Source organism: Artibeus jamaicensis, unplaced genomic scaffold, assembly GCF_021234435.1.
Source record: "Artibeus jamaicensis isolate MK-2021 breed Jamaican fruit bat unplaced genomic scaffold, CSHL_Jam_final scaffold_916, whole genome shotgun sequence".
Classification (NCBI taxonomy): Eukaryota; Metazoa; Chordata; class Mammalia; order Chiroptera; family Phyllostomidae; genus Artibeus; species Artibeus jamaicensis.
The window spans coordinates 31485841-31509196 of NW_026522059.1; the positions used below are offsets into that span (position 1 = coordinate 31485841).

A 23356-nucleotide genomic window follows, 5' to 3' on the forward strand; every position below is an offset into this window, starting at 1 on the left:
GAGGTCCTAAAGAATCTTTGGAGAACCCATAAAAGATCTTAGTTTTTAAAATCTCTTGAACTTGCTCTCTGGAAAATTCAATCTATAGGCCTGTGTTTAAACACACAAAATATTACTATATACGCAAAATGCTGTCTTGCAAAGAATTTGGTGAGGTGAGGGACAGACATATAAACAATAGTAGAAATACTATTGTTTAGTATTTCTTGGGGGAGAATACTTGGGGGAGAAAACATGTACTTTACTACAGAATGAGTTACACACTCAGTAATTTATTGTGCCAAATATCATTCATTGTTTTTGAACAAATTCTTTTATCTGGTACATACAGATTTGGTGAGAAAATTCATGTCCATTGAAGGGTCCTAATTTTTAAGAAACAACTTTCCAGTTACCCAAGAACTATATGTCCATTATAGAAAAAAGCAGGTAGAGTGGCATCCAAGTTCTCTATTTAACACAGTCTCACAGTCACTCCCCCAACTCCTCCCCCGTCCTCCGACCCACCTCCCAGTTCCGACATCCTTCCCAATTCTGGGAGCCTGTGGTTTTGTGATCAGTAAGATGTTTCATTTTCAGTAACGACCTGCATAATGTTTACAACTCTGTGGCTCTCAACAAAGCAATCAACTAGGTATCTGCAGACGTATTCTATTTATGAGCTAAAACAAATCCAAGGGCACCTAGAGATCTGTCAAACAGGCAAAATAAAAATACCCAGGTCTTTTATCTTAATTTAAAATGTTTCACTAGGCCAGGGGATGTGGCCACTTTATAATCACGAACTTTCCTGAGAAATCTGATTATTCTTATTTTCTGTTCCTTTTACTTTAGAGCCAAAAAATTAAGTCTTGACACGGACTCTCCATTCTGCTTCTGGTGCCAGTGCCCCTTCAGTCAGGATCTCCCACCTACATCCCCTCCCCAAACCCTGGCTCCTACCCAACCTTCCTGCGGCCCCTCACATGCCAGCTCCGCCGGGAAACCTTTGTCCTCCAAAGTGGTACCGTGCCCCTCCTGAGCACACCGCCCAGTGACCAGCACTTAGTATCAGCTTTCTTTGCCTATTTCTCTCTGACCTAATTTATAGTTGGAATTTATGTAGCAACCATACTTTCCTAAAATTTATGTAGCAAATTTTTTTGAAAAAAGTTGTGCCCTTGAATTTCGTAACTTGGCAATTTATTTTACAATCTTGAGAATGGTAATACATGGGTTGTGAGCTTTGGCATTAAAGTAATATGGGCTTGGCATCCAGGTTTAGTTCTGATGGCCGTGTGACCTTGAACTTAACATCTCTGAGGCAGTTTTATCATTTGGAAAATAAAGGCTTACTTTGCTGTGAAGATTAATGCATAACTACAGAGCACACCACATGTCCAAATTCATGCTCAGCAAATGTCAGCACTAATTTCAACAAAAGGGGTGATTTAACCAGAAGGAGATTAAGAATATTCCTGGCTGATTGGGAACTATGGAAAACATATTTTGTAATAATGTGCAACTTGACCTACTTACAGATTCAGATAAATCTGTAATTTATACTTAATATTTGTTATCTATTACACTCCACATATTCAGTATTAAAATACATCTCACATGTTTTGAAAATGTATCCGACTCCTTTAAAAATGCTCTAATGAAAAACCCCAGAGATGTGAAAAATGAAAAAGAATGTTGGCACCATTTAAGGGAGTATCTTTCATGCCAGGAAGCGAACACTACAGTAAGTGTCTCTGAATAAGATCCCATCTTAATCTCTAGGAGACTGGAAACTTTAGTTCATTCAAATCTCTAAACATCAAATTTAAAATGGCTTAGAAAGTATTTTGAAATTATTTACTTAATAGTAAACTGGCTTCTGAGCCAGTAAAGAATCCAGTAATCCAATAGAGTTTAAACCCTTCTTGTTAAGAAGGTCCTTAGTCAAGAACCAAGATGCTTAGCAGCTCATTGCTGCCAAATTTAACCTAGAAGACCCACAGACAAAGCTAACAAAGACTATCTCTAAGGACCTCTTCGACCCTGAACCATTCAGAATCCCAAGAGGAAATGTGTCCCATTTCCTTGTACTTGCCTGTCCAGATAAGCTAAAAGGCTTTCTAAAGCCACAGAATTAAACAAGAGGCTATTCTTTCAGCATCAGTATCAACTAAGAATATACTAACATATACAAACACATTGCACAGTCATTCAATTTTACATTAATCTCTACTTGCTCTAAATCAGAGCCATTCTAGGTGTTGGGGGATTCTTAACCATAAGCAGCTCTCACTTTAAATTTTATTTGCAAAAAACAAACAAAACAAAACAAAACGCACAGTATTTTAAGCCATCACCACTTCACAACTGTAGTAGGCACTAACTCATAGCTGAAACCAAAGGCTTAAGCGAAACAGCGGAACAGTGCCCCCAGTGGTGTGAATGGGCAGGGGACCCGACCACGGGAAAGGCAGGAACAGGAAAACTGTGGCACCATCCAGACCTTGGGAGTCAGAGACTCACCCAGAGTCCAGAGTTGCCATTAATAGTATGTGAACAATTTTGTTTTTGTAACAGTGTGTAATTTATAATTTAAATTTTTAATTACCAAAAACTATTTCATAGTTTTAAAGATCAAATGAGAACATTTATGGAAGTGTATGTATAGCCCAAAGTGTATCAGTGGGAAGCTCAAATGGTATACTAGATTTTAAGAATGTAGTACCCCTTAACGAACATTTGATACAACTTTGTTTTACATTAATACAAACTGTGTAAACATGACTTTGTTCATGACCACAATAATGTGCAATGAGAGGTCTGAAGCAGTGGCATTAGCAGGAAAGTAGAAGCTTCGGAGAAGGCAGCCATAAAGTCAAGTCAAATTAGGGTTCCAGCTCTTGACAGCCAACTGTCTTACCTTAAAGAAGTGATTTTATCATGCATAAGTTTTCACAGGATTGTAAAGATGAAATGTCAGGAGTATAAAACCCTCAACGTAGTGACCGACACTCCTCAGATATTAACTTCACCCACCCCCTGGACCCCTAAATAAACTCATTTTGCAGCTGTACTGGACTTGTGAGTTCTAACTGTCCACCAGCACAGCCAGCACTACTTGAGCCCCTCCCTGCTCCTTCTCCAAGGGTGAGGAAGGGAAGAGACATTTCTCCTCTCTGTCCCCTGCTGGTGAGGCGATGCTCCCTCCTGGGGCAGCAGCTTTACAGGGATGGTGTAGCAGACAGTGTCTGGGTGGTGGTGACAACAGCTGTGTCCGTGGAAGAATCTCACCGGTGTTCTGGCACCCAAGCCCCACGGCAATTTTGTATCAATTCTGTGAGCTACTCACACCCACCCAATACATTCGTTTTCTCCTTAAGTACACAGTACCTTGCTGTTTATAAACAAGAACCCTAACTAATTTAACCCTAACTTTTGTAAAACTAATAAAAGTAAATTAATATCAGTGCCATGCAATTATTTTTAATATGTTCTTCTCCACGACCGAATATACAAAGATAATGGGAGTAATGTATCCTTCTGTTGTAGAGATGGGTGGAATACATCAAAATCCACTTGTTGAATTTTCTTTAAATAGTCCTCCAGAGCAACCTGGAAAAAAGAGAAAAATGGTCATGAAATCATGAAATGATTAAGTCTTTAAAAGAAGCTAAAGAAAAATTACAAGTATTAGGGCTATTTTACTTTTATTGAGATGGTCTTCTACAAACTAAGAATTTAAATGAGAATTTTAAAAGGGATAGAGAAAATAAAAGATATGTTCTAGGAAGTTTCCATTAGGCCAGTAGGACAAGATCACAGAGCTAGTACTAGAAACATCAAGCCAATTCTAATCATCACTTTTACTGTTCTGGTCAAAATATAAGGAGACCGGAGCAACTGCTGTTTGCAGGTTGCATTACTAGACTCTGCAGAACAAGAAGGGATGTTTCGATCAGGGAGAAGGAACAACCACCACAAAGTGCACTGTGCCATGAGGAGGGGCTCAAGCTGTTTGTTTAAAAAATTACATTGTGGAAAAGCTTAATGGGTTTTCATGCTCTTGCTAGAAAATGATTTGCACCCAGAGAGAACAGTCACAGGTCCCTACAAATGTGACCCATGCTTCCCCCATGCTAAAAAGCATGTGACCCATGCTTTTTAATGTGATCACATAAAACTTAAAACTATCACCGTGATGGGAGAGCAAGGTTGGAAAACACTCACAATGACAGTGTTGTTTTATAGTTTTCACTTATTTGTCCTAATTTATGAACTATTTTATTTCAATAACTTTCTTATTAAACAGAAGCCACGTAGTTTTGCCCTGCACAATTCTAAAGGCACCCCTCCCTCCTCAGGCCGTGTGCACAGCGCCCCCTAGAGCCCTGAGGTACAACCTGTGTGATCCAACAGAGATGTGCTTGTGGATTCATTCTCGAGTATTGGAGGAGCAAAAAGAGAACAGAGAATTGGCTTTTCTCCTAGATGAGCGTACATACAAATTCAGTATCTGCTTTTTGAACCCTAAACTTATATATATGTATAACGGGAAATGTGTGCACGACTGTGCACAGCTGTCTTGTGTTATACTAGCAAAAACCCCACAAGTTCTTAAACCAAAAAAATAAAAATAAAAAAAATAAACTTCACACAATGAAATATTACACTGCAGTAAAATAAATGCACTATAGCTATACGCAGTATGGATAAATCTTAGGAATATGTGTGTGTGAGAGAGACCTAGAAGACATAAACAGAAAATGACCCATTTTTATACAGCTCAAAAACAGAATGAAGCAACAAATTGTTTAGGAATATGATAAATGGGGAGAAGTGTTTTTGAAATAAAAACAAAGGAATAATAAATACAAAATTAAGGACAGCTATTTGGAGGAAGACAACAGAGGCAGTATAACTCAATGGTAGCATTCTAGTTCCTGGATTGAGTGATGAATTCATGGGTGTTCAATACGAGTGTATTTATGCTTTATAATGCATGCATATATATATATATAGATCATATTCATGTGTAGATATCAAATATGAAACATTTCAAAAGAGAATAAAAGAAACAATGAAGATATTTTAGTGCACTTTCTTTTACATTTTGAGAAAAAGGTTTGTGCTATTCATAATGTTCTGTAATCTGCTTTTTTATTATCACTTAATATATTGAGATTAACTTTCTATCTCTAAAAACTGCACTATGGCCATTTTAATAGCTTTTTTAAAATGTTCCAACATGTAATGTCATTATATTTATTTATTTATTTATTTTTAAAGATTTTATTCATTTATCTTTAGAGGAAAAGAGGAGAGAGGAAGAGAAATATCAATATATGGTTGCCTCTCGTGTGTCCCCCGCTGGGAACTGGCCTGCAACCCAGGCATGTGCCCTGACTGGGAATCAAACCATGATCTCATTTTAATAGTTTTACAATATCTAATTGTAAGGAATACTTAATGAAATTAATGTACAGGCACATAATAGGATGTTACACAGCCATTAAATATTGTATTTATAAATATTTTTAATGAAGTGGTTAAATGCTTGATAAGTGGGATATTGAGATACGAAGTGTGATTTCAACTATACACAAAAATTCATTAAAACACAACAAACAGGATAAATAAGCGGTTTTTGTCTCTGCATCCTGGAATTACAGATGGTAGTTATTTTCTTCTAATATTCTTTTTATGTTGTCCAAATCTCTATTCTAAGAACGTATGCCTTTTACAATTAGAAAATTCCATTAAAATACAGATGGAATGTGACCTCAAATTAGAGCTTAACCAGACATTTGCAAATTAGTATTTGGTTCAAAGGAAAGTTTGGCTAATGGTCAATGCACTGTTCAATGTAACAAATTTACTGAAACCTCTGAAAGACATTACAATTTCTGAATATGGCATCTTAAAGCTTTATCTCTAAAGAGTATACCAGACCCCAGACTAGTAATTTTCAAATAGTTTTTAAACAGCAAAAACCTTTTCTTTGAACAAAATAATGAACAGATGCCCCATATATAAAACAAAGAAGAAGAGATGTACCCAGCTCGAATGAAGATGCGGACAGTAGCTGTCCTTCAGGAATTGCCATGTAGTCCTGCCAGTTTCCCGTGGCAGACCGGGAAAGTGAGAGCTGGGCTCAGCCCCAGGCCTAAGTGGGGCCCCAGATGTGCATTTCTCTTTTTTTTTTAGACTTTATTTATTTACTTTTAGAGAGAGGGGAAGGGAAGAAGAAAGGGAGAAAAACATCAGTGTGTGGTTGCCTCTCCCACACCCCCTACTGGGGACCTGGCCTGCAACCCAGGCATGTGCCCTGACTGGCGATCGATCTGGCAATCTCTGGTTCCCAGGCTGGCACTCAATCCACTGAGCCACACCAGCCAGGGCCATGGTCATTTCTAACAAGTTTCCAGGTAAGGCCCACACTGGTTCAGGGAGCACACTGTTCTCAGGTCCAGCTGCACTTTACAATTACTGGTGGAGTTTTTAGAAAGTATCAATCTTTGGATCCACCTATTAGATAATTGTGATTTCACTGGTTTGGGGAGGGGCCCAATATTGCTTTGGTTTTTTGTTTGTTTGTGTTAAAGCTTCCCAAGTGATTCTAATGGGCAACCAGAGTTAAGAACAACCCTTTTCACAGAAGTGAACAAAACAGACAAAAAGTCCATGACCTTCCAGGTGGAAGTTTAACTTAAAAAGTAAGTTAAAAACAGGTTCTGCTCTGGTTTGTGTGGTTCAGTGGATTGAGTGCCAGCCTGCAAACCAGAGTGCCGGTTCGATTCCCAGTCAGGGCGCATGCCTGGGTTGCAGGCCAGGTTCCCAACAGAGGGGCACATGAGAGGCAACCACACACTGATGTTTCTCTCCCACTCTTTAATAATAATCCTACAAGATAGTTTCTCATATGATTCCCATTCTTCCTATGAGTATACTGAGGAACATGGTGTTTAAGGACCTTAAGCTCTCATGGCCAGGAAGTGGCAAGCAGATCCAAACTGATGCGATCTGGCTGCCGTCGCTGCTCCTACCTCCTCCACTCACTCACCTCTGGGAAACGCAGGCACGACCATCACCAAAAAGGGGACGCAACCAACAAAACCCACCATAAGGAAGAGACACAAAAACAAACTAAACTAAACTAAAGAACTGCATTGGGAACCGTATGAAACAGAAAAAGATCAAACACATCTGCTTCGTTAATTAACGGCCACCTCTGTTAATCTACTTACCGTCTGAAGAAAAGCAGGAAACGCTTTCACAGGAACACTTCTGTGGAAGGACCTGGCCTAAAAAGGAAGATAAAGGGAAACTGGCTTGAAATATGAATTATTTCTGGAGATAAACAGGCCCCTCAGAAAGCGAACACAGAGCAGCATCAGCAGTGGAAGGACACGGCGGGGCCTCTCTCCAAAGCAGGAAAACGGCTCTCATCTCCTGCACATTCCGATGAATTTCATAAGTCTACCGATTCAGGAAATAACACTGTATTAAGAACTCCATTCTTGGTTACAAATGGACTTTAGCATTTTCCAGGTGCCTTTTAACATCTTATAACTGTGACCCTCTAGCTCTGTGGTTAGGAGTGAATGAAGAAATACTTGGGTTAACAAGTCCCAGCACCTTCCCAGCTTAGATCATCATTACTGCCTGTTTAATGATCCTTTCTGCTGCTGTGTTCCCCAACCTTTAATTTGTTCCACACCGCGTGCCAAATGAATGTTCTTAAGTCATTGCTTTATTCTTATTTTCTCTGACTTACATCCCTGACAGCTGAAGTCTCAACTATTTATTCATCTTGTATTTCAGAGGCCTCCACATTTCGACTCGAACCTCACCTATCTAACACCTCCCTGCCACTCTGGATATGAAGCCCCCTGCCCCCAGGCCGACGCCCATCATCCTGGACTCACCAGTCCACTCCTGTTTCCAGGTCTTCATTTCTATTGTGAGAAACCACCTCTGTGTTCTCATGTGCTTCTTAACGCTACCCTCTGTTTTACCTTCATCTACTAAAATTACTCTCTTACAAATGGTCCATGATTTACAAATCATCCTGCCTCTTTCCTCTTCATCTCCCTATGCCATGCGCAATTTTGCTATTCCCCCTTTGTGGAATTTGCTCCTCTCTTGGTTTCTAGCACACTGACTCTCAGTTTTCCTACTTCTTCGATCTTGCTTTCCTTCTTCTTCTTCTTCCTAATTAATGGCCTTTTCTCTTTCTACCTGGGGCACAGAGTTGGGCCTCAAGATTCCGCCCTTGGTCCTCTTACGCAGATGTACATTCTCCTTGGGCAACACCACCCAATATTAGAGCTTTAACCACAGACTTCCAGGTGAACAATTCCTAAATCTCTCTCTCCAGTTCTGACCTCCTGTCAAAGTCACAGTCCTGCATTTGTCAGTAGCCCATCTCCCTACATGTCTTCCAATCCTCTGGCATTCGATGGTGTGCAGCAGCTAGTCTCAAATGCACTGATCAGCTCCCAGAGCACCATTACTTTTTTCTTATAGTCTCTGAATGGCACCATCACCATCTCTACTTGAACTCTGTGCAGCCTTCAAATTTCCCTCTTCCTGATCCTGCCGCAGTCCAATCCGTTATCAAACCTAGTTGATTCTACCCTCTCCTAAATCAGACACTCTTTAAATGTGGCAGAAGATTATTTACTAGTGATTATTATTAAAGTAGGCAGAATCGAAGCCAAATTACAGCATGATAAACAGTGTCAGGGCAGTGAGGGCCCCGAGGTAACAACAAATACACACCACTTATTCAAAAAGCTTAATTGTGAGGGAAAAATAAACGGAAGGGTCCTCAGGCTGCCTGTAACTTCAGAAGGCAGCGTCAACAAACCAGAAGCTAAAAGAAGCCAGTCATCGGAGAGGCCCACTGAACACACCAGTTAGGACTGCTGGGGGTGCAAGGTCCTGGGAAGGTGGGAGAGGCCTCGGCCTTGTGAGGCAGAAAGACACTGTCCCCTGAGAGAGAAATGGGGACTGGATGGATTAGAGGAGCCTAACTGAGGAAGCTCAGGCTTGACTGACTCACTGAAGGGTGAACACATCCGCTGAGAGGGAGAAAGGGGGATTTTTTAGAAGTAGAAAAAGTGTACAATGGTCCCTGAGGTAAATCCACTGTGATTTCAATGAGAGATGGAATTTGGACTGCCAAGCCAGTAACAGTACAACCATGCTATGCTCTATTGAGCAGATATGATAGTTTTCCAAATGATCTGGCCAAAAAAAAAAAAGGCTACTTACATGCTTTAGGTGCATGTGTGCCTGGCTGGCAATGTCATATATCACATCTCTTACGTTTTTATCTTGCTTCTTTCGCAGAAAATCCTCTTGTGAAACACCATGCTGTGTTGAAAAATACATTATAGTAGCGATCAAAAAGCATACTTAAAACTAACTTCGCTCAAGAAAACAGGTGAGAGAACAGTATGTTCAGTATAATGCCTATTTTGTTTTTAAAAATGCGCATGTGTACATATATGTGCATGTATGTCTGTGTCTGTGCACAGAAACACACACACACACTCTCTCTCTCCTGAAATAATATGCAACAGGACGGTAATTAACAACCGCTGTAGGTAAAAAAAATACACAAACAACAAAATAAACATATACAAAGTTTAAAAGTATAGACACTAATGAATCTCATACAGAAAATAAAACTTCTCATAACCAATGTTCTTAAGGATTACCTCCTCCTTTAAAATAAAGAACAGGCTAACCCGAATCACTTTAACTGCTTGGAAGGAGGGCAGGCATCAACATGAAGCTACACCAAGTAAGGTTCTCCGGACTTTCTCACTCACAGCTCCACCAGACATCTAAAATGCCAGACTGATAACAATTCTCACTTGATTACCAAGCAGCAAAGGGCAGTATGGATTCATTTCAAAACAGTTACTTGACCAGACTAAACAAGAACCAAGAGACAACATCTTTCCCTTATTTCTGAGCCAAATTATTCAGAGCATACAATAACAGCCTTACCAGCATACAAATATCCATGGGAAGGAACACCCTTCTTCTGCTGCCATGATACGGCGTGGCTCTCAAGCAAGTGACAATGCCCTGTGCTTTTCCAATGTGGCTCGCAGCGTGGTCCGCGTGGAGATCCTTTATACCTAGGGTTTGAGAAATTAAACAACAGGGCTGCTCTTTTCTCTTTCTATGCCTAACAAGTCAGCAGAAGCAGCAGAGATAAACCACCTAAACCTGTAAAATTAGTTGTTGATCCTAATTTACCCCAATCTGAAAAACAGGATCTATGGGTATCAATGGGCATGAAAACAAGCTATTTACACCAGCAGGTTTCTGAACTCCAACTTTTAGATACAAGAGTTTTCCTCAGACTTCAGCACACTAAGGACACATTGGGAATTTTAATCAGCTATCATGGAAAAACATTACAAGTCTTTCATTTCTTCTCCTCAGTGCAATTTCCATACGACCTCATTTTAAGCAGATGCTTAGCAAACATTCTGCTCTTTGCTCCCTCCTTTCATTGTGTTGGCAAACTTGCACCAAATGTGCAGGAAGAACAGGCCTGGGAAGTTCAATAGAGACTTGTGCTAGTTATTCTTTGAGGGTGACAAAAAATATATTACCTTCTTTGAATGGATGGATTGTCCTTGTCCCAAATGATTTCCTCATTACAATAAGACCTCACCAACTTAGAATAAAGTCAGAGGAGAAAGAGTACCACCTACATTAGTGTGTTTTTGTTTTTTAAAGAAAAGTTTCATAAAAACTTAGAAATGCAGGTTTGTTTCTTCTCCTTTTTTTAACGTGGGGAAGTAGCACTGACAGGGAAGAAAGAGGACAGCTACGAGCCTTCCCATTTGCTGGAGACGCTTAAAGCAAAATCACAGCAATTACCAGATTATCAACCACAGCATTCCCATGAGGCAGCTGTAGTGCTTTTATTAGAGCCCAAGTGTTTTGATCAGTCTGCATTCCAAAGAAAGACCTATATTCACCTTCTTGATCAAAAAAAAAGAAAAAGAAAAAATAATCCAAAACCTGTTTATTTACATACAGGTTAATTCATTGAAAAAAAAAACTTCAATGTTAAATTGGTCAGCCTGTCAAATTGTGAAAGAATGAAGTTTTAAAGCTGTTTTATTCAGAAAGAGAAATATGAAAGAGAAAAAACCTTACCCAGTATTTCTAGTATTAAATAAAGCAGAGAACTCTGTGTGTTTTCGGCATAATTTTCCAATTCCTGGATATTGCGATATGCTTTGTCATCCAAATTTTTTTCCTACAGTCAAACAAAAGGCAAATAAACCTGCTCAGTTATCAAAATTTATAAAGACAAGATATTTTGCCCAAAAGTGCTAAATAAAAATAAAAATATTAAGTGTACATTGTTTAGTATACAGTAAGGTTAAAATAAAATTAAAATATTAAAGTTCTAGACATTCAATCTTATGGGTCACCCCTCACGGTAACACCTAGGGATGAACATCAGTGCACAAATCACATGAACACAGGCTGGCTTAATGCTTAACTCCTTAGAAAGTCCGAGTTTTCACAAACCGGCTTTACTGAAGTCTTGCTTTTAAGCACTTTAGACATTATCTTCTTAATCCTAGCATTCCACAAAAGACAACAAAGTAAGACATTTTTCCATTTTGCAGGTGAAGAAACTCAGTCACAGGCATATCACTTAATGTGATTAGTTAAGTCCATGCTCTCAATAAGGAAAATGTGCCCAGAAAAACAAAGGAGACTCATAACCAGCCCCTCACCCCCAAAATAAAGCATGCTCAGTAAAGTAACAGGACTGATGAACTGAACAAACTCTAGTCGCCCTATTCAAGAAACAGAAAAATGTGAATCCTAGTAAAGTCTAGCCACTTTTATACTAATACATTAACACAGACTCTATTGTCAAGGTGATACCCTCCCTCCTCTTCTATCAGGAGAAACGACACCAGCAATGATCCCAGGACGACGGGGCGGGAGGAAGATATATGATTCACATACCATAAAATTTCCCCCTTTAAAATATATAATTCAGTGGTTTTCGGTATATTCACCAAGTTGTGCAACTACCACCATTATCTAATTCCAGAAGGCTTTCGTCATCCCAAAGAGAAATCCTGTATCCATGAAGCAGGCACTTCCTCATCTCCTGACAAGGTGATTGGTTACCTACTCTGTTACTGTGGATTTGTGTCTTTCAGGCATTTTGTAAAATGCAATGACACAATACATGGCTTTTTGTTTCCAGCATCTCTCTCTCTCTTTTTTTTTCCTTAGTTTTTTTATCCTCACCCAAGGACATGCTTATTGACTTTAAAGAGGAAGGGAGGGAGAAAGAATCATCAATGTGAGAAACACTGATCCACTGCCTCTCACATGCACCCTGACCGGGGACTGAACCTGCAACCCAAACATGTGCCCTGACAGGGAATAGAACCCTCTGCCCTTTAGTTTATGGGACAATGCTCCCACCAACTGAGCCACACCAGCCAGGGCTATCTGGCTTTTTTCAATTAGCAAGTTACCAAGGTTCATCCATGTTGGAACACTCATTGGTACTTAATTCCTTTTTTTGAAATGAATTTATTGGGGTTACGTTGGTTAATAAAAGTATATAGGTTTAAAGTATACAATTTTATAATACATCATCTGTATAGTGTATTGTGTTTTCACCATCTCAGGTCACGTCTCTGTCTCTGCCCATCACCACTCACCCCGTCTTCACCTTCTCCTGCCTCCCCCCGCCCCCGACCATTTCCCTGTGGTAGTGACTACAATGTTGTCTATCGGGTTGGGTTTGTTTTTTTTTCTTAATCCCTTCGCCTTTTTTCAGCCAGCCCCCCACCCCATCCCCTCTGAAAGCTATGAGTCTGCTTCTTTTTTGTTAGTTTATTTTGTTCATTAGATTCCACATGTAAGTGAAATCATATGGTGCTCATCTCTCTCTGACTGGCTTATTTCCCTTACCAAAATACTCTCGTCTATCCGTGCTATTGCAAAAAGAAAGATTTCCTTCTTTTTTTACAGCTGAGTAGTATTGTTCTATAGATGTACCACTGCTTTGTGATCCACTCCTCTACTGATGGACACTTAGTTATTATGTTGACTAAGAGGTGAAAGTAGTTCCCTGTCTCGTTCCTGATCTTAAGCAAATCACTTTTAGTTTTTGCCCATTGAATATGATGCTGGCTGTGGGTTTGTCGTATAAGGCCTTTATTATGTAGAGGTATGTTCCCACTTTGCTGAGAATTTTCATCATAAATGGGTGCTGGATTTTATCAAATGCTTTTCCTGCATCTATTGCTATGATCATGTGATTTTTATCCTTCATTTTGTTTATGTGGTATATTACATTTATTGATTTGCAGATATTGAACCAATCTTGCATCACCAGAATAAATCCCACCTAATCATGGTGTATGATCTCTTTAACGTACTGCTGGATCCAATTTACTAATATTTTGTTGAGAATTTTAGCATCCTGTGTTCGCTAGGAATACTTGTCTACAATTTTCTTTTTTTATAGTGTTTTTATCTGGTTTTGAAATTAGAACCAGAAGCAAGGTAATGCTGGCCTTGTAAAATGAGCTTGGGATCTTCTCTCCTCTTTAATTTTCTGGTATGAGAGGCTAGGTGCTAATTCTCTGAATGTTTAGTAAAATTCTCCTGTGAAGCCACTGGTCAAGGACTTCCCTCTGTTTGTTGGGAATCTTTTGATCACTGCTTTTATTTCACTAGTTATAATCTGTCTACTCAGATTCTCTGATTATTCCTGGTTCAGTTTTGGAAGATCATATGTTTTTAGGAATGTACCCATTTCATCCAGGTTGCCCAATTTGTTAGTTTATAGTTGTTCATAATATTTTCTTACAATCCTTTGTATTTCTTTGGTGTCAGCTGTTATTCTTCCTTTCATTTCTGATTGTATTTTGGTCCTCTCTTTTTTTCTTGATAAGTCTGGTTAAAGGTCTGTCAATATGGTTTATCTTTTCAAAGAACCAACTCTTGGTTTCACTGACCTTTTATATTGTTTTTTAGGCTCTATATAGTTTATCTCTGCTCTGATCTTTATTTCCTTCCTTCTACTCACTCTGGGCTTTGTTAGTTGCTTTTTTTCTGGCTCCTTTAAGTGTAAAGTTAGTTTGTTTATTTGAGATTTTTCTTGGTTCTTGAGGCAGGCTTATAATGCTGTGAATTTCCCTCTTAGCATTGCTTTCGCTGTGGCCCACAGATTTTGGATTGTTGTGTTCTCATTTTCATTTTCAAGGTACCTTTTGATGCCTTCCTTGATCTCACTGTTGACCCATTCACTGTTCAGTAACATGTTATTTTGCCTCCATGTCTCTGCGTAGTTTTCGCATTTTTTTTCTTGTGACTGATTTCTAGTTTCACACCATTATGGTTGGAGAATATGCTTGCTATAATTCCAATCTTCTTAAATTTACTGAGACTTGTTTTGTGTGGTCTACCCTAGAGAATATTCCATGTGCACTTGAAAAGAATGTATATCCTGCTGCTTTTGGATGAAATGCTCTGAAAACATTAATTAAATCCATCTAGTATGTCATTTAAGGCCACTGTTTCCTTGTTGATTGTCTCAGAGATCGATCCATTAATATCAAGGGGTGTGAGAGTCCCCTACTGTGATTGCCCATTTCTCCCTTTATGTCCACCAATGTTTGCTTTATACATTTAGGTGCCCCTGTGTTAGGTGCATCAATATTTATGAGGGTTGTATCTTCTTGTTGGATTGCTCCCTTTACCATTATGTGTGTCCTTCTTTGTCTCTTACTATATAGCTTTTGTTTTAAAGTCTATTTTGTCTGATATAAGCATTGCTACTCAAATTTTTTTTTTTTCATTTCCATTTGCATGAAATGCCTTTTTCCATCCCTTACTTTTTAGTCTCTGTGTATCTTCCCTTCTGAGGCGGGTCCCTTGTAGACAGCATCTGTACCGGGGTTTTGTTTCCTTATCCACTCAGCTACCCTTCGCCTCTTGATCGAAGCATTTAAACCATTTACATTTAAATTGATTATCGACAGGTACGTATTTATTGCCATTTTATTCTGTATAACTATGTTCAACTATGTTCCTCTTCTCTGTCTTCTTCCCTTTTCCTCCTGCCTCCTCCTGCTCATTCTTCTTCAAGAAGACCCTTTAACATTTCTTGTAATACTGATTTGGTGATGACAAACTCCTTTAGCTTTTCCTTGTCTGGGAAGCTCTTTATTTCTCCAAATTTATAATAGACTTGCTGAGTAAGGCAGTCTTGTTTTTAGGTCCTTGCTTTTCATCACTTTGAATATTTCATGCCAGTCCCTTCTGGCCTAAAATGTTTCTGTTGAGAAATCAGCTGACAATCAATCTAATGAAAGCTCCATTGTAGGTAACTATCTTTCTCTAGCTGCTTTTAAGATTCTCTCTCTCTCACCGTTGCCATTTTAATTATGATGTGTCTTGCTGTGGACCTCTTTGGGCTCACTGTTTGGAACTCTATGCTTCCTGGACTTGTGTATCTTTTGTCAAGTTAGGGAAGTTTTCAGTCATCATTTCTTCAAGTAGGTTATTGATCCTTTGTTCTCTCTCTTCTCCTCTGGTACCCATATGATACAGAGGTTGTTATGCTTTCTAAAGGTCCCTGAAACTATTGGGTTGGCCAAAAAGTCTATATGGTTTTTTCTGAAAAGAAAAAAAAAACCAACAATTTTTCATTTTCACCAATCACATTATTGATTTGGATATTTTGAGTATGTCAGCTATATCGCACATGGTAGAAGACTGATTATTCTCCATTAATGTTTCAATTTGATCACTATCAACTTCAACTGGTCTACCTGACCATAGAGTGTCATGCAATGAGAAATCTACAGCATGAAACTTCACAAACCACTTTTGACATGTTTGATCAGTCACAGCACCTTCTCCATAGACTGCAGAAATCTTTTTTTGCATTTCAGTTGCTCTTTTACCTTTCTTGAAATAATAAAGCATCAATATGCCAAAAATGTTGCATATTCTTCCATCTTCAATATTTAAATGGCTACACAAAAACTCACCAATTTGATATTTTCTTAAAATATACGTGCTGATGTGACAGCTGTCACAATAGAACAAAATTGTTTTGAATGAAGCTTAAAGACAACTAAGTGCTACTAGAGCCATCATACAGAAAAAAAAAACAAAGTAACTTTTTGGCCAACCCAATACCTTCATTTTTTAAAATTCCTCCTTTCTTTTTGCTGTTCTGGTTGGGTGTTTTCTTCTACCTTGTCTTCCAAATCACTGATTTGATCCTCTGCTTCATCCAACCTACTGTTTATTCCTTGTAGTATATTCTTTATTTCAGATACTATATTATTTCTGACTGGTTATTTTGTATGGTATCCACATTCTTTTAATGTTTACTATCTCTTTGGTTAAGTTCTCATTAATTCCATCCATGCTTCCTCTAAATTCCTTAAGAAATCTTTTTTTTTAAAAGATTTTATTTATTTATTTTTAGAGGGGGCAGGAGAAAGAGAGGGAGAGAAACATCAATGTGTGGTTGCCTCTCATGTGTCCCCTACTGGAGACCTGGCCCACAACCCAGGCATGTGCCCTGACTAGGAGTCAAACCAGTGACCCTTTGCTTCACAGGCTGGCACTCAATCCACTGAGCCACACCAGCCAGGGCTCCTTGAGCATTCTTATAGCCATTGTTTTGAACTCCGTATATGGCAAATTGCTTGTCTCCATTTTGCCCTTTTTCTGGAGATTTCTCCTGTTCTTTCATCTGGGGCATGTTTGTCTCCTGGTTCTGACTGTCTCTTTGTGTTTATTTCTATGTATATAAAAATACAAATCTACCTAATACAACTTCATTAGGTAGATCTGCTATGACTCCCACTCTTACGAGGGTGGCCTTATAGTAGTAGGTATCATATGGAGCCCTGTGGCAGTCTCCTTGACCACCTGAATTGGGTGCTCCAGGAATGTCCCTTGTGTGGGTTATGTGGGCCCTCCTGTTGAAACTGAGTCTTGATTGCTTTTGGCCTATTCGTGTGTGAGGTCAGCCCTCAGGCTGGCTGATGGTGAGGACCAACCCCAACCACAATGAACAAGCTGCTGTGCTGGTGGTGACAACTCAAAGTGGTATCTGCCTCAGCAGAATATTGTCTGCCAAGACCTGTTTGGATATGCCACTTGTCAGGCTAATTGGATCCTGCTCTGATGTTGTCTGAAGCTCGCTAACGGGTGTGGGATCTCTTTGGTGGTCAATGTCGGCATTGCCTGTGACTGGCCCTGGAAACCTGTTTGGAGCTACAAAGTGATCCACAGTTTGTGGCTGCCTCTGCTGAGCCTGAATGTGCACAGGAAGGATCAAGCTGCACACCAAGGCTCACTTTTACCAGCACTGAACCAGGGAGCAGGTCAACAAAAGTTCCTAGGAACCCTGAGGTCTACCTCCACCTGCCTCCCCCTGCCAGCTGCCTGCTAGACCCAGTCACTAAAAGCCTCTGGTGATACTCGCGTTGCATGCAATAGGTTTTCAGTGAGTCACCAGGTAGGGGCAAGAGGTGTTCTCCTGATCTATATGGGTTCAATCTTGGTGCCAGTGCTGAATCTAAAGCCACTCAGCAAATGCCCCAAGTCAATCTGGCACTCACTGGGTGTTCACACTTATTTGTGGTTTGCCAGGGTCTTAGGGAGTCATCAGGGTGAGGCCTGCAGCTTGGCAGGCCTAAACAGACCAAGATTTGGCCATGTGAATAGTCACGCGTGTGAGGGAAAATTTTCCATCCTAGGGCCACGCTCCTCAGTTTGTCCCAGATCCTGCCAGGAGCCTGATCTCAGCAGGGAGGGGCCACTGGCAGTGGAGAAAAGGAAAGGTGCCATTCAGGTATGGGGGAAGTTGGGTGGTGTGGCCCCTGCCCCAGCCACACAGTCCAGACTGTCCCAGATTCTGTCCAGACCTCTGTATCCTATTGCTGACTCCTTAGCAGAGTAGAAGCCCCACAGGGGAGGGCAACATAGAGACCAGAGCGTGGAACAATTGCTTTTCCCCAGGCTGATGCTGCACTGAGGAGCATGCTCCACCTAAGACAGTATCTGTAGAGCGTAGAGTGACTCAGCACAGGGGATCCTGGCAGTTTACCCCTCTGCTCTCTTCCCAGTGCCACGAACCCCCGTCTCTCCATGAACAACTCTAGTCTGCTCTGCCCTCCCACCACTGGAGCACAGGGTGAGTGGCTACAAAGGAGATACTGTGTGTTGACCCTTTAAGAGGGCACATGAGTTCCTAGCAGACTCCCATATCTCCCTGGTGGACAGAAACACCTCTGCTTTTCCCAGCCAGGTGTTATGTGAACTCCTGTTCCAGGCTCTGTACTCTGGGCTATGGGGCCCAGCTTGGTCTTGAGACCCCACGCTTACCAAGGGGAAGCTGCCCAAAGCTGAGATATACCTCCGGCACCTCAGCCACTGCCAGTGGGAGTGGGTCCAGCCCTTTTTTGTGTCTCTGTACTCTTTACCAGTCTCAATGAGGCTTCTTTTGTAAATTCTTGGTTTTAAGACTTCTCCTCAGCTAGTCTTCAGTTGGTTATTCAAGCTGATTTCTCTATATTTTAGTTGTACTTCCAGTTTGGTCCTGGGAGGAGATGGATATAGTTTCCATTGACTCTGCCACCATCTTGGATCTCCCATTACTTCATTCTTTCTAATTTAAAAAATTATGAATAACAGTCTATTGTGTGAATATATCATATTGTATTTATTCATTCAATGATGGACTATGAGTTATTCCCACTTATGGACTTTTGTAAATTTTTTTTTTAATTTATTACTTTTACAGAGAGAGGGAGAGAGGGAGACAGTGATCTGTTGTTCCACTTATTTACACATTCATTGGTTGCTTCTTGTATGTGATCTGGTCACATACAAGAGGCATCTATTTGATGCCCTGACCAGGCATCAAATCTGCAACCTTGACATATCAGGACAACACTCTAACCAACTGAGCTACCCGGCATGGGCCTAGTTTTGGACTATTAATGAACAATACTGCTATAAGCATTGTGTACAAGTTTTGTGTGACAAGCTTCCATCTTGGGTACAAACCTAGCAGTGAAATTGCTGGGTCTATGGTAACTTTGTTTAATTTTTCGAAGAACTGCCAAACTTTTTCCAAAGCAGTTGTGCCATTTTATATCCCCATCAGCAATGTATAAAGGATTCCACTTTCTCCACATTCTCACCAACATCTTTTTTATTATAATCAACACATATCCCAACGGGTGTGGAGCGGTATTCCATTATGGTTTTGATTTGCATTTCCCCAATGAAAAAATAGTGAACATTGTTTTAGTTGCTTGTTGGTCACTGGTATACCTAGCTTCAAGAAATGGTTATCAAGTCCATTGCCTATTTTTAAAATGGATTATTTGCCTTTTTACTGTTGAGTTGTAAAAGGTCTTTACATATTCTAGATACTAGTCCCTATTAAATACATATCTGGCAAATACTTTCTCCTATTCTATGGATTGTCTTTTCAGTTTCTTGATGTTTTTAATTTTCATGAAGTCCAATTATATATTTTCTTATTGCTTGTGCTTTTGTTATCATATTTAAGAAATTACTGCCCATCCTAAAGTCACAAAATTGTATGCCTATGCTTTCTCTTATTTTATGATTTTAACTCTTACATTTAAGTCTTTGATCCATTGTGAGTTAAGGTTTTATATATGGTATAAGGTAGGAGTCCAAATTCAGTCTTTCGCATATGGCTATCACCCAGTTGCCCTAGCATTTGTTGAAATGGCTCTTCTTTCCCCTTGAATTATCTCCACACACTTGTCAAAAATCAAATGACTATAAATAAATGGCTTTATTGTTGGACTCTCAATATATTCTATTGATCTATATGTCTATCCTATGCCAATACTACACAGTTTGATTACCGTAACTTTGTAGTTAAGTGTTGAAATTGAGAAATAGGAGTTCTCTAACTTTGTTCTTCTTTCTCAAGACTGGTTTGGTGATTCTGGGTCCCGTGCATTTCCATATGAACTTTAGGGTCAGCTCATCAATTTCCATTAAAAAAGGCAGTTGGAATTTTTTAGGCATTGCGTTCAATCTATAAACCAATGAGGCAAGGGAGACCCTAGTCCTTTACTTTTAAATACCCTTCCCTACAAATGCCAAGGGTTATTTTCCATTGAACAGAAAAGTTATTTCTGTCTTGAGTTCTCTAGTTCTGTTTACATAATCAAAACAGGAGACACCTGTAAAATAGATTTTCTTAATGCTAATTAACTCTGTAGGTCAACTGAGCAATTTTTCTTCAGGTTAAGCCATTATCTCATTTTGGTTTATAATTTTATTACTATAGCTCATGGTTATTACTGGATTACAACCATATAAAGGTAAGTAAACTTACATTTTCATGACAACAGTGCATGATAAATGTCAGACCAATGAGGACAATGAGCCAACAACACGTCAGGGATTCCACAGGTAAGTCCAGGTCACTGAGCAATTTGCAGGCTTGGTTGAAACTAGAATGGAACTCAGTTCTAAGAACTTAATACAGGATTCCATTCACTAGAACCATCAGACTTTCCATTGTCCCTCTACTACTTGGACAGACATCCAAGTACTGAGAGTATATAAAGGCATGTGTATGACAACTTAAATTTTGATGAAAATTAGCTTCAGGATTAAAAAAGGAAAAAAAAAACTTAAGATGAGCAATTTCAACTTACTCTTTCCTCAATGATTTTCATAAGCCATCTTTTAGTCAGATTATGTCTTTTGACAGCCTAAAAAAACAAGAGCATTATAAATTTTTAGAAAGTATTAGAAATGACTTCTGCAGACCTGGATGAATACAAAACTAGGTAAGGAAATATTTATCATAATTCATCACCAGATAAACTGTTGTGTTAAAGAAATACCAGGGGAAAAGAAAATGTCCCTAGAAAACATTTCAAAACATTTCCAAGATAATATATCTAGAACTTTTCCACTACATAAAATACTGAGCTTGTACCATGATATACCCTGACATCTATGCTTACTTATTATGCACAAACTTCTTTCAATTGGATACACATTCTAATTAATGAAAAGAACCACTACTCAAAAAAAACAGAGTAACTAAAACTCCAAAGAAACTAATCTGCCAGGCACAGTATTTTCTTAGCAAGCAGAGACGCTCCAGTAGAAGACAGTACACCTGTGCCCAGATTGTGATCTCTGAAAGCATTTTCCCCAGAGAAGCAGAGCTCTAGAGAGATGGGTGATTTCCAGAGGTGGGGCGAGAGAGACTCGAGATAACCCTAGAATATTTTATTGTGCCAGAAAATATGAAGTGCTCAAAAAAAAATAGAGGCATGTCATAAGGACACAGAAGCCAGTTAAAGGGCTTCCACTATTCAAATCCAGGAGTATTTGAACACCAAAATAATTAAGCATAATAAAATGACTTATAAACTACTGCAAAAAAGCAATTCATGAGTCCATCATAATAATAAACAAACAAACATACAAGAGTGAGAGTTCTTGCTTTTATAGCAGAGTGCCAACTGGTAAATGTGGACAGAGTATTAGAATTGGAAAACTATCATTTTGTAATCATACTAGTAAAGACTGAATCTGACAAGAAGCATAAGTGAATGATAAGTTTCAAGGGCAATTAACGAGTAGGATACCTGCATTGTCCTAGAGGTGCCAGGAGAATTGTACGGTGGATTATACAGTGGGAAAACATCTTGACTGGATGATGAAAATTAACAATGCCAATACAGAACAAATGAACAAAATTTGCTTCCAGGTGTGATACCCTAAGAAGACACCATCTACTTCCGCCAAGACGGAGATGTAGGTGGAACCACCTTGCCTGTGTGCACAACCAAATCTAAGAACAACTATTTTTAACAATAAACACAACCAAGCCACACAGAAAATCAACAATACGGAGTCCAAAGACAACTAAATGCTCAGCTAAACTGGTAAGAGGAGCGAAGCCAGCAGCGGAGCAGGTTGGCAAGAAAAAATCCCCGAGTGGTGCGCAGTGCGAAGGCGCTGATCGCGGGCTAGCTACGGGAGCACACAGGGAAGAGGCCCAGCGGGCTGTCTGCAGTTGGTGGGTCGCACATCTGCGTGCGGATAAACCAGCGAGAAGGGAAGCCTGCGCGGGGCAGCAGGCTCGCACAATTCCGATCGGATAAACAGGCCCGGGCGAGTGGTGTGACTGGACGGGCTGGGCTAGCAGAGAGGACCGCCATTGCTCCCTCTCTGACCACGCCCCCACACACAGCGTCACAAACCAGCGACCTGGGTCGCCCCGTCCTGGTAAACAACTAAGGCTTCGCTCCGCTCACTTAACGGCACGAATAGACCAAAAATGGCTTACTTAACGGCACGAATAGACCAAAAATGGCTCTAGGACAACTCAGAGACCCAGAACCGATAGATCTAAGCGATGAAGAAATAGCCAGTCTTTCAGATGCACAGTTCAAAACACTGGTTATCAGGATCCTTACAGAACTGGTTGATTTTAGTCACAAATTAGAGAAACATATGGAAGCTAAACTAATTGAATGGAAATACAAAGGAAACCAATAGTAATGAAAGGAGATTGGGACTCAAATCAAAGGAGTGGACCAGAAGGAAGAAAAAAATGATCAAACAGAAAAGAATGAAGAAACAAGATTCCAAAAAAATGAGGAGAAGCTTAGGAACCTCCAGGACATCTTTAAATGCTCCAACATTCGAATTATAGGGGTACCAGAAGGGAAAGAGTCACGAGTGGAAACCTTATTTGAACAAATAATAAAGGAGAATTTCCCCAATCTGGCAGAGGAAATAGACTTCCAGGAAATCCAGGAAGCTCAGAGAGTCCCAAAGAAGGTGGACCCAAGAAGAAACACACCAAGGCACATCATCATTACATTAGCCAAGATTAAAATGAAGGAGAGAATCCTAGAAGCAGCAAGAGATAAGGGGACAGTCATCTACAAAGGAGCTCCCATCAGACTGTCAGCTGATTTCTCAAAAGAGACCTTACAGGCAAGAAGGGGCTGGAAAGAGGTATTCCAAGTCATGAAATCCAAAGACCTACAACCAAGATTGCTCTATCCAGCAAAACTTTCATTTAGAATGGAAGGACAGATAAAGTGCTTCTCAGATAAGACCAAATTCAAGGAGTTCATCATCACCAAGCCCTTATTATATGAAATGTTAAAGGGACTTACCTAAGAAAAAGAAGATAAAAAAGATGAACAGTGAAAGGACAGCAAACTCACAGTTAGTAACAACCACACCTAAAACAAAAGCAAACTAAGAGGACAGCTAGATCAGGAGCAGAACCATA

At 39.8% G+C, this 23356-nt stretch overlaps 1 protein-coding gene across 6 annotated transcripts in view; it reads right to left on the reverse strand.

Moving 5' to 3' along the window:
- Positions 1–252: 252 nt before the first annotated feature.
- Positions 253–23356, reverse strand: part of NDUFAF6 (NADH:ubiquinone oxidoreductase complex assembly factor 6) — a 35807-nt gene continuing 12703 nt past the window's right edge. For all 6 annotated transcript variants that reach the window (XM_037131085.2, XM_053661028.1, XM_053661025.1 and 3 more), the window contains 6 exons: positions 20745–20801; positions 11173–11275; positions 10003–10136; positions 9259–9360; positions 7227–7283; positions 253–3594 (listed from right to left, as the gene is read on the reverse strand). In XM_037131085.2, the coding sequence (XP_036986980.2) occupies positions 3466–3594; positions 7227–7283; positions 9259–9360; positions 10003–10136; positions 11173–11275; positions 20745–20801 (582 nt within the window). In that variant the 3' untranslated portion in view covers positions 253–3465. The remainder of the gene's footprint in view (positions 3595–7226; positions 7284–9258; positions 9361–10002; positions 10137–11172; positions 11276–20744; positions 20802–23356) is intronic.